Source organism: Pan paniscus, chromosome 1, assembly GCF_029289425.2.
Source record: "Pan paniscus chromosome 1, NHGRI_mPanPan1-v2.0_pri, whole genome shotgun sequence".
NCBI classification, from domain to species: domain Eukaryota; kingdom Metazoa; phylum Chordata; class Mammalia; order Primates; family Hominidae; genus Pan; species Pan paniscus.
The window spans coordinates 173,855,001-173,870,726 of NC_073249.2; the positions used below are offsets into that span (position 1 = coordinate 173,855,001).

A 15,726-nucleotide genomic window follows, 5' to 3' on the forward strand; every position below is an offset into this window, starting at 1 on the left:
TGGCACATGCCTGCAATCCCAGCTACTCGGGAGGCTGAGGCAGGAGAATCACTTGAACCCAGGTGGCGGAGGTTGTGGTGAGCTGAGATAGCGCCACTGCACTCCAGCCTGGGCAACAAGAGAGAAATTCCATCTCAAAGAAAAAAAAAAAAGAAAGTAATCATTTTATATCTGTATCTACATAAAATATTTAACTTTTAGATTAAGTTCCATATTAGGCAGAATATGTTCACTACAGTTTATCTCTTGCATTGATTACAACTGAAAACACTGGATATAAAAATAAAAAAAAAAAAAACTGCCTGAGGACTCTGAAAAGTAAATAAAAGCAGGGGGATTATAGAGCAAGTCAAAACTTGGAGAAGCCACTGCATAAAAGGGTGAGGTCCTGGTTGTCTTTTTTTCTTTTTAGGCTCTCTCTCTCTCAACAGCTTTGCCCCAAGGTTGAGCACAGCCCTGGAACAGCATGGCAACAGAAACAGCAAAAGTAGCTAAAACTCTAACAGAAACCCCATCTTCCTAACCAAAGGAACTAGGAAAAGAAATCTCTGCAGGCTGGAGAGTAAGGGAAGAAGTCCATAGTGGAGAGAGCCAGAGAAGAGGATCCCCTAATTCTGTGTATAGACCTGTACAAGTCTCAGGCTCACTCTGACGTAGGCATACGTTTAGAGAGCTGAGCAAAGACTTTAACCACCACCCTCAGAAGGCAAGACAGAACTTATTGTCAGAACATACTGGCTTAAATGCTTGCTAAAACAAAAACATCAACATTCTCCAAAGGATCTATATAATAGGACATTCACCCTGTCCAGGATACAATCCAAAATTGTTTGCTATACAAAGAATCAGAAAATGTAACCAATACTCTCAAGGTAAAAGACAATCAACAGATGCAAAACCCAAGAAAGCCCAGATTATGGAATTATTAAAGACTTTAAAACAGCTGTTAGAACTACAAGGTAAAGAAAGCCCACTAGAAATGAACAAAAAGATGTAAGCTCTCAGCAGAGAAATAGAAACTATAAAATGAACCAAATGGAAATTTTAGAACTGAAAATACAATATTTGAAATAGAAAACTCATTAGAATGGTTCATGAGTAGAAAGAACATGAAGGAAGAGTCAGTGAATTTAAAGATATATCAACATAAATTATCAAATGTGAAGAACAGAGAGAAAAGGGGATTCAAAGTGAACAGTTTCAGGGACCTATGGGACAATATCCAAAGGTCTAATATATGCATCATTGGAAGTCCAGAAGAAGAGGAGGAAAAAACTGGGACAGAACATACATTTAAAGAAATAATGGCTGAAAACTTGCCAAATTTGGTAAAAGTTTTGCATTTTCAGACTTAAGAAACTCAGAAAACACAACAGAGAATAAATTAAAAGAAAACCATGCCTAGACATTACACAGTCAAACTGCTAAAAATCTTGAGAATAGCTAGAGAAAAATGGCCCATCACATACAGAGAAACAACAATTTGAATGACCATGACTCCTCGTTAGAAACTATGGCGGTCAGAAGACTGGAACAACATGTTTTAAGTGCTAAAAGACCTGTCAACCTAGAATTCTATAATCAGCCCAGAGTTCCTTTAGGAATTAAGGTTAAGCAAAGACATTTTCAGTTGAAGGAAAACTAAGAGAATTCATCTCCAAAAGATCTGCTTTATAAAAAATGCTACAAAAAGTTCCTTAGGCTAAAGAAAATGATTACAGAGAAAAACTTGGGTGTTCAAGAATGAAGAGCAACAAAAAATGATAAATATCTGGATAAGTATAAAATACTTTTTCCCTCTTAGTATCTTTAAAATTATGTGTGACATTTTTACCCATGACATATAACAGACATCTAAGTGTATGACTGTTGAAAGCAAAACTTATAATATTATATATTGGGGTTTTCAATGTAAATAGATATAACACATATGACAATTATAACATAAGGGACAGTGTAGGGCAAAGGGGAGTCAGTGAATGGACCTATACGGTTGCAAGGCTTCTACATTTTATGTGAAGTTGTACAATATTAACTCAAAGGAGACGCTTAAGGAGGCATACTATAATTCTTATCGCAGTGGTTCTCAACTGGAAGAGTTTTTTTTTGTTTTTTTTTGAGATGGAGTCTCGCTCTGTCACCCAGGCTGGAGTGCAGTGGTATGATATCAGCTCCCTGCAAGCTCCGCCTCCCGGGTTCACGCCATTCTCCTGCCTCAGCCTCCCAAGTAGTTGGGACTACAGGCGCCCAACACCACGCCCAGCTAATTTTTTGTATTTTTAGTAGAGAGGGGGTTTCACCATGTTAGCCAGGATGGTCTCGATCTCCTGACCTCGTTATCACCCGCCTTGGCCTCCCAAAGTGCTGGGATTATAGGCCTGAGCCACCGCGCCCTGCCAACTGGGAGAGATTTTACCCCCCAGAAGACATTTGACAATATTTGAAGACATTTTATGGTTGTTACAACTGTGGGGGGTGGTGCTACTGGCATTTAGTAGATAAGAGGTAGGGATATTGCTGAATATCCTACCATGCACAAGCTGTATCACAAGAATGATAGAGCTCAAATGTCAATAGTGCCAAGGTTGATAAACCATGCTCTATAGCAACCACTGGGATAAACAAAGAAGAAAAAACAAAGAGATATGGTGAAAAAAACAATCGAGAAGTTGAAATGGCATACTAAAAATATTTAAATAATGCAAAAGAAGTCAAGAGGAGGGGCACAGAGGAACAAAAATTACAGGGGACAAATAGAAAACAGATAATTAAATGACCAACCTAAATCCTACTATATCAATAATTACATTAATTATCTAAATAAATATTGTCTAACAGAAATATAATGCCCACACAATACTTTTAAATTTTCTAGTATATATTTTATTTAATATATACATTTTATATATATATAAAATATTTTCATTCAACATGTAATCAACATAAAAAAATTATCAGTGAGCCAGGTGGCTCATGCTTGCAACCCCAGCACTTTGGGAGGCTGAGGCGGGTGGATCACTTGAAGCCAGGAGTTTGAGAACAGCCCGCGCAACATGGTGAAACCCTGTCTCTACTAAAATTACAAAAATTAGCTGGGCATGGTAGCATGCGCACCTGTAATACTCGGGAGGCTGAGGCACAAGAATTTCTTGAACCCAGGAGGCAGAAGTTGCAATGAGCCGAGATCACACCATTGCACTCCAGCCTGGGCAACAAAGCGAGACTCTGTCTCAAAAAAAAAAAAAAATTATTAATGAAATACTTTACATTCTGTTTTTCAATATTAAGTCTCCAAAACTCCATGTGTACTTCACATTTACAGCACATGTCAATTTGGACTAGCTACATTTCAAAGACTAAAGTATAGCTAGTGGCTGTCATTATCAGCACAGGTTTCAACACTCCAGTTAAAAGGCAGAAATCAACAAAGTAGATTTTAAAAAATACATTATCACGGCTGGGCGCAGTGGCTCACGCCTGTAATTCCAGCACTTTAGGAAGCCTAGGTGGGTGGATCACCTGAGGTCAGGAGTTTGAGACCAGCCTGGCCAACATGGTGAAACCCTGTCTCTACTAAAAATACAAAAATTAGCCGGGCGTGTTGGCGGGTGCCTGTAATCCCAGCTACACAGGAGGCTGAGGCAGGAGAATCACTTGAACTCAGGAGGTGGAGGTTGCATTGAGCTGAGATTGCACCACTGCACTCCAGCCTGGGCTACAGAGAGAGTCTCCGTCTCAGAAAAACGAAAAAACAAAAAAAAATTATTGCTTACATGCTGCCTATAAGAGATACACTTTAAATAAATTAACGTAAATAGGTTGAAAGCAAATGAATAAAATCTTATGCAAAGAATAAGCATAAGAAAGATGGAGTAGCTATTTTGGTCAGATAAAAGAGCCTTCCAGACAAATAATATAATCATAATACAAATTATTTGGACACTCCATCATCTTAGTGTTGGTACTGCCTAATACCACAAGTTCTAAAAAGTCCACTACCAAAACAGCTTACATTCACTTCCCACAGTGTGGCAGAGCCAACGTTAAGGGAAAAGTGAATCGTGAATTCTTTTATCTAACGGTCAAAGTGAAGTTTTCTCAGTGAAATTTACTGAATTAATCTGCCCTATTCAAAGATGTTACCTTCTGGACAGAGTCCCAGTGCTTCATAAGTAAGGAGTTCGTTGGTAGAAAAGCAATCGTGAAGTTCTATTACGTCAATATCATTTGGTGTCAGGCCAGATTTCTCATAGCATTTTCTTGCAGCTTCTTTACTCATATCAAAGCCAACCTAAAACCAAACCCATATATAAATAAAGGGCACCAAAACTGGGCCTTTTAAACAAGTATTTTAAGAGATTAATAGATGCATAACCTTAACAACTGATAATTGACCACATATATTAAATTCTTGCCCAGGTGCATTGGCTCATGCCTATAATCCAAGCACTTTGGGAAGCTGAGGCAGGAGGATCGCTTGAGCCCAGGAGTTTGAGACCAGCCTGGGCAACAATGGAAGATCCTGTCTCTACAAATAATTTAAAAATTAGCCTGGCGTGGTAGTATGTGCCTGTGGTCCCAGATACTCGGGAGGCTAAGCTGGGAGGATCGTTTGAGCACAGGAGGTCAAGGCTGCAGTGAACCAGGATCACCCCACTGAATTCCAGCCTGGATGAAAGAGCAAGATCCTGTCTCAAAAAAGAAACAAAAAAAGAAGAGAAGAAGAAAGGAAGAAAAGAAAGAGAGGAAAGGGAAAGGGAAAGAAAGGGAGGAAGGAAGGGAGGGAGGGAGGGAAGGAGGGTCGGTCAATTGATTCTATATTACACAGAAAGTCTAAATAAAATAACATCTAGGAGAAGGATGTACATATTCAATTTTGTACTAAAAAATGACAGAATTTTTAAATAAAATATATAAAAAGGACCTAGAATTCCTCAGAGCATATCTTGTGCTAAGTTACAAAACTTTTGTCAAACTACAATGTATAGTTGTGATAAACAAGTTGAAGACATTTATTACCAGATCATTATGAGTCAGATACACTGAAAAATATGGGAGAATTTCTATATAAAATGACACAATCTTCTTTTAGAAGATCATCTAGGATTCAAACCATTTTTCCAAAGTCCATGTTCTTAACATGTTTTTCGCCTCAAATAATAAAATAACTTTTCTTCAAGGAATAAAACCGTGAGGCCAGGCGTGGTGGCTCATGCCTGTAATCCCAGCACTTTGGCACTTTGGGAGGCCGAGGCAGGTGAATCACTTGAGTCCAGGAGTTCAAGACCAGCCTGGGTAACATGGCAAAACCGTGTCTTTACAAAAAAAAAAAAACACAAAAATTTAGCCAGATGTGGTGGCACGTGCCTGTAGTCCCACTTACTCGAGAGGCTGAAGTGGGAGGATCGCTTGAGCCTAGGAGGCAGAGGTTGCAGTGAGCTATGATCGCACCACCACGCTCCAGCCTGGGCAACAAAGCAAGATCCTGTCTCAAAGAGAAAAAGAAAAAGAAATAAAACTGTGGTATAATGAAAAATGTACTATAACCAGGAAATCTAAATATAAATTCCACCTCTGCCACAACCTAACTGTGATCTTGGGCAGTTACAAAAACATTTTCCAGTTCACAGTGTTGTTGTAAAATCATTTGTAAACTATAATTTAGCATGCAATGTTGTGTACTGTGTGTATGTCTTCAAATATTCAACTAACTCTAGGTCTGAATTTTCATCTTTTTTACTTTTTCCATTTTGTACTCAATCTTTAATCAGAATTTTTAAAGTGCTGAGGGTCAAGAAAGTTCATTAAAATCATCTTTGTGGCAGTGTATGGTGATTCACGCCTGTAATCCCAGCACTTTGGAAGGCTGAGGCAGGTGGATCACTTGAGCCAGGAATTCAAGACCAGCCTAGGAAACATGGCAAAACTGTGTCTCTACAAAAAATACAAACATTAGCTGGCAGTCATGGCATGTGCCTGTAGTCCCAGCCACTTGGGAGGCTGAAGTGGGAGGATTGATTGAGCCTGGGATGTGGAAGCTATAGTAAGCTGAGATCGCACTACTGCACTGCAGCCTGAGTGACAGAGTAAGAACCTGTTGAAAGAAAGAAAAGAAAAGAAAAGAAAGAACAACAAAACAAAACAATCATTTTTCCCTTAACTCTGTAAGATTGGAGTTCTAGGCATAGTCAACTTAAAATAATGACAAATAGCATGTCTAGTTAATTAAAAGTTATTATATAATAATGCATGGCTCCATCACAAGAATCATGAGACTCCATCTTAAAAATAAAAATAACAAATAGAATCTCAGACATACCATTTTAATAATGCTTTTTTCTTCAAACGAGCTTGGCAAATCAGTCATCATTTCTTGTGCCAAAATTTCCACAGCTTTGGATTGCAGGCCATACTTCTGTACAAATGCTTCACTGGCCAAAATTGCTGCTGCAGCACCATCTGAAGTGGGACTAAGAGGAAGTAAAAATAATTCTCCACACCCAGTAGCACCTGATCGGAGGATTTCAGACTAGGAGTTACTTCTATGTGAAAGGAAAGGCCAAATATGCTTGCTGGTCAGTGGATTGTCTTCTTTGTGATATCTACAGTTGTAAATCACACATGCTTCCCACCTGAGGACTGAACCTCTATCAAGAACTTAAATGTTGTCAATCACTACTTGGTATCTAAGAGTCCCAAAAAGTTCTTTTTTTTTTTGAGATGGAGTTTCGCTCTTGTTGCCCAGGCTGGAGTGTAATGGTGTGATCTTGGCTCATTGCAACTGCAACCTCCTCCTCCCCGGTTCAAGTGATTCTTCTGCCTCAGCCTCCTGAGTAGCTGAGATTACAGGCATGCGCTACCACGCCTGGCTAATTTTGTATTTTTAGTAGAGACGGAGTTTCTCCATGTTGGTCAGGTTGGTCTCGAACTCCCAACCTCAGGTGATCCACCCGCCTCGGCCTTCCAATGTGCTGGGATTACAGGCGTGAGCTACCGCGCCCAGCCCCAAAAAGTTCTTATTGCAAAGAATTACCAATTTGCCTCTGGAGATGCATAAGGCATCTTCTGAGGAGTAAGTCCAAAAGGTTATTCCTATCCTAGTACAATAAAGATTCTACTACAGACCGCCCCAGCTCCAACTTTGCTATCTCCAAATAACTCAGTCCTGAAATCCTTTTGGAAACTGGGAAAAGATAGCTTGGGAATACTAAACCATCTGCTTTAGTTAAGACTCTCGAGATCTTAAATAGATCTTTTTCTTACAGCAAACTGTGATGGAAGGTAGCAAACACAAGAAGCCTTCTGGGAGTTCAGTTAGACTTTCTAAATGGGCAGACCCTCATATCACAACAAATAAAAGCTGACCCGACTTATTTCTTTCCATCCCGGCCTGTATCTACAGGGCACAGCCAGGTGTTAACTAGGACACAGGCAGGAGCTAAGCAGTACTCACTCAATTGTCTAGGAGATAGATACTGTCAAGCACTTTGCAAGAAACAACTGTTATCATCATTAGAGCTATGAAATTTTCCTTGTTTTACTTTTACTCATAGCTACTATTATAGAGTAGAATTTCCTGTAGTAGAAGTACATAGCAGGGAAAACAAAATGCTTTGGGCTCCACTGGCCCCCAAGCCACAGTTTAATGAATAAATACAATTGAAATCACCAAAGTAGGTAGAAGTCCTGCAAGAAGAAGTAAAACACATCATTTTCCAAGAGAAGAGACAGTCTGTCTCTAGGCAGGAGTAAGAAGTAGGGTACTCTAGTGAAGTGACCCAGAGTGGGGACGGCACTGGGAGGAGTTCTGTGAAAGCTCCGCCCAGATGCAGAGCCTAAGGTTTAACCACAGGGGGGTGGCAGGAAGGGCAGCAGTTACTTCCCTCATTAAATGTTAAAATATATTTTTCTTACCAACATTGTAAGATAGTCAAAAAATCAAAAACTTCTTTAGATGCCATCACTTCGTCTAAACTGTATTCATCTTGGAACTGGGAATACCTAAATACAAAATAAATATTAGTTACAGAATGTGAGATAGCAACTGTAATTTTTGTTGCAGAGTAAGAAACAGAATAATATGTAAATATTATTTTCACAACCAGAAGACAGATTTTTATGAATAGCCATAAATGTCATCTGAATTGACCTTTTAAAAAATCCTAACTCTAAAATACAGTATGTTTTATTTTTTAAAATTTGGTCTTTGTCCTGGGTTCCTGGCTTGGAGCTTCCAAAGCCCTTGGAATTTCCTGAATGATAGAAGTGTCTTTGTTATGCTAATGAGGTCACTTATGGTGGGCCTTGTTATCTTGAAAATGGGAGACTGACCACCAAAAGACCAACCATGTGACTACAGAGTTGAGACTTTTGAGCCAGCTCAACCTCTGAGAAGAAGAGGAAGGCTGGAGATTGAGTTCAGTTATGTGGCCAGTGATTTAATCTAGCATGCCGACATAATGAAGCCCCAGTAAAAAATCTGGACATGGTGTTCAGCGGGGCTTCCTGATTGGTGCACATCTTGATGTATCCGGAGGATGACATGCCCTGACTCCATAGGGAAAAGGCAAGAAAGCTTTGCTTGGGATGCTCCCAGACCTCACTCTATATGCCTCTTCATTTGACTGTTTCTGATTTATATCCTTTATAATAAAACTGTAATTTTAAGTACTTTCCTGAGTTCTGTAAGTTGTTCTAGTGAATTATTGAAACTGAGGGAGTCATGGGAGCCCCTGGATTTGTGGTCAGTTGGTCAAAATATGGGTGGCATGGGCTTCCCACTTGCAGCTAATGTCTGACGTATGAGCAGTCTTGTGGAGGACTGGGTCCTTAATTCATGGAGTTTGCATTAACTCCTAGGCGCTTCATGCCAGAATTGAGTTGCAATATACCCAGTTGGTGTTAGACCAGCTGGGGATTAAAACAGAATAACATATTTATGTTTCCTGGCAAATTAAAGAATACTAGTTCCTTAAAAGCAAAATCAAATCACCTGCAATTCAGCCAACTTTTGAGCCGATAATATTATACAAGTACATTAATTAAGGCTAATGGAGCTTTTAAATAAATGTACAATTAGCCAGGCATGGTGGTTCACACCTGTAACCCCAGCACTTTGGGAGGCCAAGTCAGGCAGATCACCTGAGGTCAGGAGTTCAAGACCAGCCTGGCCAACATGGCAAAAGCTCGTCTCAACTAAAAATACAGGCTGGGTGCGGTGGCTCACACCTGTAATCACAGCACTTTGGGAGGCAGAGGCAGGTGGATCACGAGGTCAAAGTTCAAGACCAGCCTGGCCAAGATGGTGAAACCCTGTCTCTACTAAAAATACAAAAATTAGCCAGGTGCTGTGGCAGGTGCCTGTAATCCCAGCTACTCAGGAGGCTGAGGCAGGAGAATCGCTTGAACCCAGGGCACAGAGGTTGCAGTGAGCCGAGATCATGCCACTGCATTCCAGCCTGGGTGACAGAGTGAGATGCCATCTAAAAATAATAATAATAATAATTAGCCGGGCATGGTGGTTCCTGTAGTCCCAGCTACTAGGGAGGTAGAGGTTGCAGGCAGCCGAGATCACGCCACTGCACTCCAGCCTGGATGACACAGCGAGGCTCTGTCTCAAAAAAAAGAAAAAGGGTCATTAGCCTAAATGATATTCTAAAGTGGCCAAAAACTGGAACTGAAAAGTTGTCAAAAGTTTACTTGCGTATAAGCCTTTTGTAAGAAAAAAATAAAACATTCTAGTTAAAATATTTGAGATCTTTGCATTTGCTTTTCAAGTATAAAGTTGCATATTATACAGTAGGATAACCCAGATTTTCATTATTTCATGTCTCTGAAATACTTACGGGTTATTAACTGAATGTTTATGATTTTTCCATCCAATTTTTGCAAAGTGTTCAATTTTTGTTCCTGTAAAGAAAGCAAACATCTACCAGTGGGTGAATGTTTTTCCGCTGCTTATTAACAAATCTTGCAATGGTACTCAGTGTTCTGCTAAATATCTCTATATTTTCCCTTTCATATATATCATCAGTATTAAAGACTTCAGCACTGTTCCCTCAAAAAAATTTTATTTATAATTAAATGTGGGCCTAATTAATGAACTGAATCAACTAATAGGCACATAAGATAAAAACAGTTGAAACTGATCTATTCTAATTAAAATAAGTAGAACCCAGTTTCAAAAACAAGAAACATGGTGGTTTTAAGGCAGGAGAACACTACAATTCCTCTAGGAGTCTGTCAAACACCCCAGTACGCTAGACTGAGAGAATTTTACACAACTCACACCCTCCAGGGCATGATAAGATATTTCATCTTCCTCCCTTTCCTTATGATAAAACAGAAAAGTTTTTAGAAGAGTTATATCCTGATAAGAAATATGTATGCCTTTTAAATTCCTTAACAGAAAATTTAAATAATCGTGTCAGGAAAACAAAAAAAAGTACAGTAATGAGGTAAAACACGCAAAAAAAATTTTTTTTACTACTTTTAAAAAGATAAAACTGAATAAAATATGCTTTGAATTCTCATTTGGTGCTGTAAAGGCCAAAGAAAAAAGAAAGCCACCAATTAGAGCTGATAATGTTATGTTAATGGCACAGTAAAGTACAAAGTTCCCCATGTCTGTTTTATCTCTCTCTTCTCTATCAAGGAGGATGATCTTCAGAGCAAAAATGACATACATATAATTAAGCAAATCTTATCTCAATTCTAATAAAAAGAGAAGATAAATTCCACACTTGTGATCTTCTAACAATAAAAATAGTGATCAGGGCCAAGCGCGATGGCTCATGCCTGTAACCCCAGCATTTTGGGAAGCCGAGGTGGGTGGATCATTTGAGGTCAGGAGTTCAAGACCAGACTAGTCAACATGGTGAGACTCCGTCTCTAGTAAAACTACAAAAATTAGCCAGGCGTAGTAAAAACACAAAAATTAGCTAGGTATAGTGGCATACACCTGTCATCTCAGCTACTTGGGAGGCTGAGGCAGGAGAATCACTTGAACCCGGGAGACGGAGATTGCAGTGAGCCGAGATTGCGCCATTGCACTCCAGCCTAGGTGACAGCGTGAGACTCCATCTCAAAAAAGAATAGTGATCAGGAGGAGGCCAATATGGGTTCAATAAGAATAAGACAAGTCAAATTATGTGTTATCTTTTCGTGACTGAATTGACTATTAGATCAAAGAAAACATAGTATCTGGACAGCAGCAAGAAAATTAACGAAATTTCTCAAAACATTTTGGACAAGATAAGGAAATATCGTACTGTGGGATTTTGGGGGGTTATTTTCATTTTTATCTTTTGGTGTTACCAAAAAAAAAAAAAAGAGGGTTCTTCTGTCAAATAAGTTTAGACTATGGTTAAACAAAGCTAAACACGTCTTTACTGTAAGACATTTGGAGCCTTTACTATTGCACTATGTGCATTATGACCATCTAGAAGAGGATTAAAGTATGAAGCATTTCCCAATATTACACTCATGTGAAACAACAGGCATTAATTAATGCATTGACCTAGAGAAAAGTTTCTAGCACTAACTTCTAACCTCAGCTCTGGTCTTGTTAATATTTCTATTACAAAGTGAGTAAGAAAACTAGAGGCTCTCTCACCAAACCTAAAGCTGGAAGGGACTGCTATAATGTTGAATTTCAACAAGGTCTATCAATAGGATGGATCAGAATATAAATTAAACACTCAGTTCTATTCTTGAACTCCCACAACAACCTGCAAAAATGAGCAACAACTATGAGAAACCTCAAGCTCAGTGAGATTTCATAGTGTGATGTGACTAGCAGAATAGCTTACATGGGATCACAGTACAGCAATTAGACTGCTTATGGGTTATGAAACAAGTCTAATGAGAGTAGTTAAGAGAAGAAATTAAATATAGGGTCAGGCTGGCTTCAGATATTTGAAGGGCTACAAGGTAAAATAGGCTTTTTCTGTCATTCTCAGAAGACAAAAACAAGACCATGGATGCAAACCATAGGGTGAGAGATTTGGGTTCAACATGAAAAAGGGAATTGTAACAATTGGAATCTCCTAAAAATTGGGATTGGTGGCCTCAGTTGGTGACAAATTCCTTGTTTTAGGAAGTACACATGCTTTATTGTCTCTATTAGATTTGCAAGCAATCCATGCATAGATTGGTAGGAAGAAGGGTGGCTAAAACAGTAAAGTACTTGGCATGGTGTCTGACATAAGAGATGTTCAATAATGTTCGTATTTTTTCTTCCTTTTTTCGTAACATAGGATCTGATTAATCAATAAAAGACAGCATCCCCTTGAAAAATATTCTGCCAGTCACTTACATATTTATTAAGCCTGGCCACTGATGAAGGGCTTATTGACTACTGATTCTGAATTGCCAATTAAGATTTTTGGCTATTCAAAGGCTATGCCTTTATGTCAAACTATTTTAATATCCTATAATTTAATTATGAAACCACAAACTCGGCTGGTTCTACAAATGATTTAAACTACTATAAGCTTTCTTACATATTCATTTCTAGTGCACATTCAGAACACTCACAAACAGCAATTTTAAATAACAATTTAAATTATATAAAATTCTACAATTCATTTAGAAATCTGTCGAATGAAGAATAAAGAAACAATACCCCCAAATGATAGCCTCAGAAGCAAAAGTTTTTCACTGACCTTCTCCTACCCTCCTGTCTCTCAGGCCCATTCTCTCCTGAGGCTAACCATAGAAACTAGAATCCCTCTTCCCCAAGGCAGGTCATAGAAACCAGAACTCCTTTTCCCCAAAGCCAGTCATAAAACCTAGAAATATTACTTTAACTTCCTTCACTTTTCTGTGTAAAAAACTGGTCATAAAGAAATTATCTGACCTATCTTGTTTGACTGGGGGTCATAAGACCCCCATTCCAGAAACGGACCTGCCCCATGCCCAGAAGGAAGGAATGCATGCTCAAAGAGGCCAAGAAGAACCTAGATGGACAGGCCTGGCTGGGTTTCTCCACTCAGTCTATTAGCATTAGATCATATGCTTTTTGTCCAATCATATTTCTATAGGGCTGTTCCATACTTTGTTGAACCTAAGCATAAAAATGGACAATTTCCCATTTCTTTGAGTCTTCATTGTGAATGTTCCCGTGTACACACGTTAAATAAATTTGTATGCCTTTTCTCCTGTTAATCTGCCTCATGTAAGTGATTTTCAGTGACCCTTCAGAGGGTCAAGGCCCTTGTTCCCTACAATGACATTTCCACTAAAATAGTGTACATTTATATTTCAAATTTTAGACTAGAAAACTGTCCAATTATTCTGAGCAATGTAAAACTTGAGAAAATATATACACTTAAAAACACACCAGTAACAGGATTTCCAGGTAATTGAGGAAAAATGGAGGCCACGTAAATCTGTGTCTCTCGGCCGGGAGCAGTGGCTCACGCCCGTAATCCCAGCACTTTGGGAGGCCGAGGCGGGTGGATCACGAGGTCGGGATATCGAGACCATCCTGGCTAACACGGTGAAACCCCGTCTCTACTAAAAATACAGAAAAATTAGCCAGGCGTGGTGGCGGGCATCTGTAGTCCCAGCTACTCGGGAGGCTGAGGCGGGAGAATGGCGTGAATCCGGGAGGCAGAGCTTGCAGTGAGCTGAGATCGCGCCACTGCACTCCAGCCTGGGCAACAGACTGAGACTCTGTCTCAAAAAAAAAAAAATCTGTGTCTCTCTATAGCCTCTAAAACCAATACAGAATAACCAGAAAAAATAAAATAGCACAAATCATACTCTCAGCATAACTAGAAAATAGAAAATGCCAAATTTCAAATTATCTATAAGTTAAAAAAGAAAAAGAAAAAGAAAAGAAAAAATATATAAGACCAAATCCCAGCCAACAACTGCTCACGTTTCTACACAAACCTTTAAGGGTACAAGGGGAGGCTGAGGAAACTGTGCAGAGAAGAGGGGAGATAATGGCAGGCCAACAACTGCTCTAAACTACCAAGAAAAGAAAGACCTTCTCCCCAAGTGTGAAAATACCAATAAAATATTCCTATAGATCAAACCATGACTATATGGAATAGGCTGAAAAACACAGGAGATCTGAGGTGGGAATCTTAAAGGTGTAAGTTCTGAGAGGAAAAAAAAAAGCAAAATGAAAGGGCAAGGTCCCTTTTGGTGCAATTGAGTAGTGAAGGAGAAAAGCAGCATAAGAGGACATTTGTATGTAAGAGGACATTTGTATGGTGCAATTGAGTGGTGAAGGAGAAAAGCAGCAAAAGAAGACAAGGTACACCTGTAGTCCCAGCAACTCAGGACGCTGAGACAGGAGTATTGCCTGAGCCCAGGGGTTTGTGGCTGTGGTGCACCATGATTGCACCTAAAAAGAGTCAGCCTGGGTAGTATTGCAAGACCCCATTCTACTACACTTACAGAAGAGGGAACCATAGAACTAAAAATCCCTTCAATCTACAAACAACACACTCAAATCACCAGGCAATAAAACTAGAAATTACTAATAAAATTAAAAGTCCACCTGGAAATTTAAAAAATATTTCCATGAAATAATTCTTGGGTAAAAAATGAAAATAGAAATGGAAATTATAGAAGTTGTCAGAAAATAATGATAATGAAAATACTACATATCAGAATCAATGTGATACATTTAACACAGTAATCAGGAAAATATATACCACTAACCATTTATTAATAAGAATAAATGAATGACATAAGGAATATTATTAAGCAGTAAAAAGGAATGAGGTCCTAATACATGCTATGACATGAATGAACAGTGAAAATATACTAACTTAAAGAAGCCAGTCACAAAAGGCCACTTTTTTTGTTTGTTTGTTTGTTTGTTTGTTTGAGATGGAGTCTAGCTCTGCCGCCTGGGCTGGAGTGCAGAGGTGCAATCTCAGCTCACTGCAACCTCCACCTCCCAGGCTCAAGCAGTTCTCCTGCCTCAGCCTCCCCAGTTGCTGGGATTACAGGCACACGCGACCACGCCCGGCTAATTTTTGTATTTTAGTAGAGATGGGGTTTCACCATGTTGGCCAGGCTGGTCTTGAACTCCAGACCTCAGGGGATCCCCCAACCTCAGCCTCCCAAAGTGCTGGGATTACAGGTGTGAGTCACTGTGCCTGGCCTTTTTAGAAAAAACAAACAAACAAACAAACAAAAACAGGGTCACACTCTGTCAACCAGGCTGGAATGCAGAGGTGCGACCTTGGCTTACTGCAGCCTCCTCCTTCCAGGCTCAAGCAGTCCTCCCACTTCAGCTTCCCAAGTAGCTGAGACTATAGGCATGTGCCACCACACCAGCTAACTTTTGTGTTTTTTGGAGAGATGAGGTTTCATCATGTTGCCCAGGCTGGTCTTGAACTCCTGGGCTCAAGCGATCTACCTGCCTCAGCCTCCCAAAGTGCTGGGATTACAGGTGTGTACCACCATATCCAGAAAGGCCACATATTGATTATATTTGACTCTTGAACAACACAGGTTTAAGCTGCATGGGTCCACTATAAGGGGACTTTTTTCAATGACAGTTACATCAAGTATGCCTGCCTCTTCTGCCTCCTCTTCCACCTCTTCTGTCTCTGCCACCTGGGACAGCAAGACCAACCTTCCCCTTCCTCCTCAGCCTACACAACAAGAAAATGATGAAGAAGAAGAGCAACAAGGATGAAGATCTTTAAGATGATCATCTTCCACTTAATGAATAGTAACTATATTTTCTCTTCCTTA

General features: G+C 39.5%; 1 protein-coding gene across 3 annotated transcripts in view; it reads right to left on the bottom strand.

The window, feature by feature from the left end:
• Positions 1 to 15,726, bottom strand: part of SCP2 (sterol carrier protein 2) — a 128,696-nt gene that overhangs the window by 68,492 nt on the left and 44,478 nt on the right. For all 3 annotated transcript variants that reach the window (XM_003815020.5, XM_063607511.1, XM_008967895.6), the window contains 4 exons: positions 9,846 to 9,909; positions 7,915 to 8,001; positions 6,320 to 6,470; positions 4,144 to 4,291 (listed from right to left, as the gene is read on the bottom strand). In XM_003815020.5, coding sequence (XP_003815068.4) covers positions 4,144 to 4,291; positions 6,320 to 6,470; positions 7,915 to 8,001; positions 9,846 to 9,909 — 450 coding nt within the window. The remainder of the gene's footprint in view (positions 1 to 4,143; positions 4,292 to 6,319; positions 6,471 to 7,914; positions 8,002 to 9,845; positions 9,910 to 15,726) is intronic.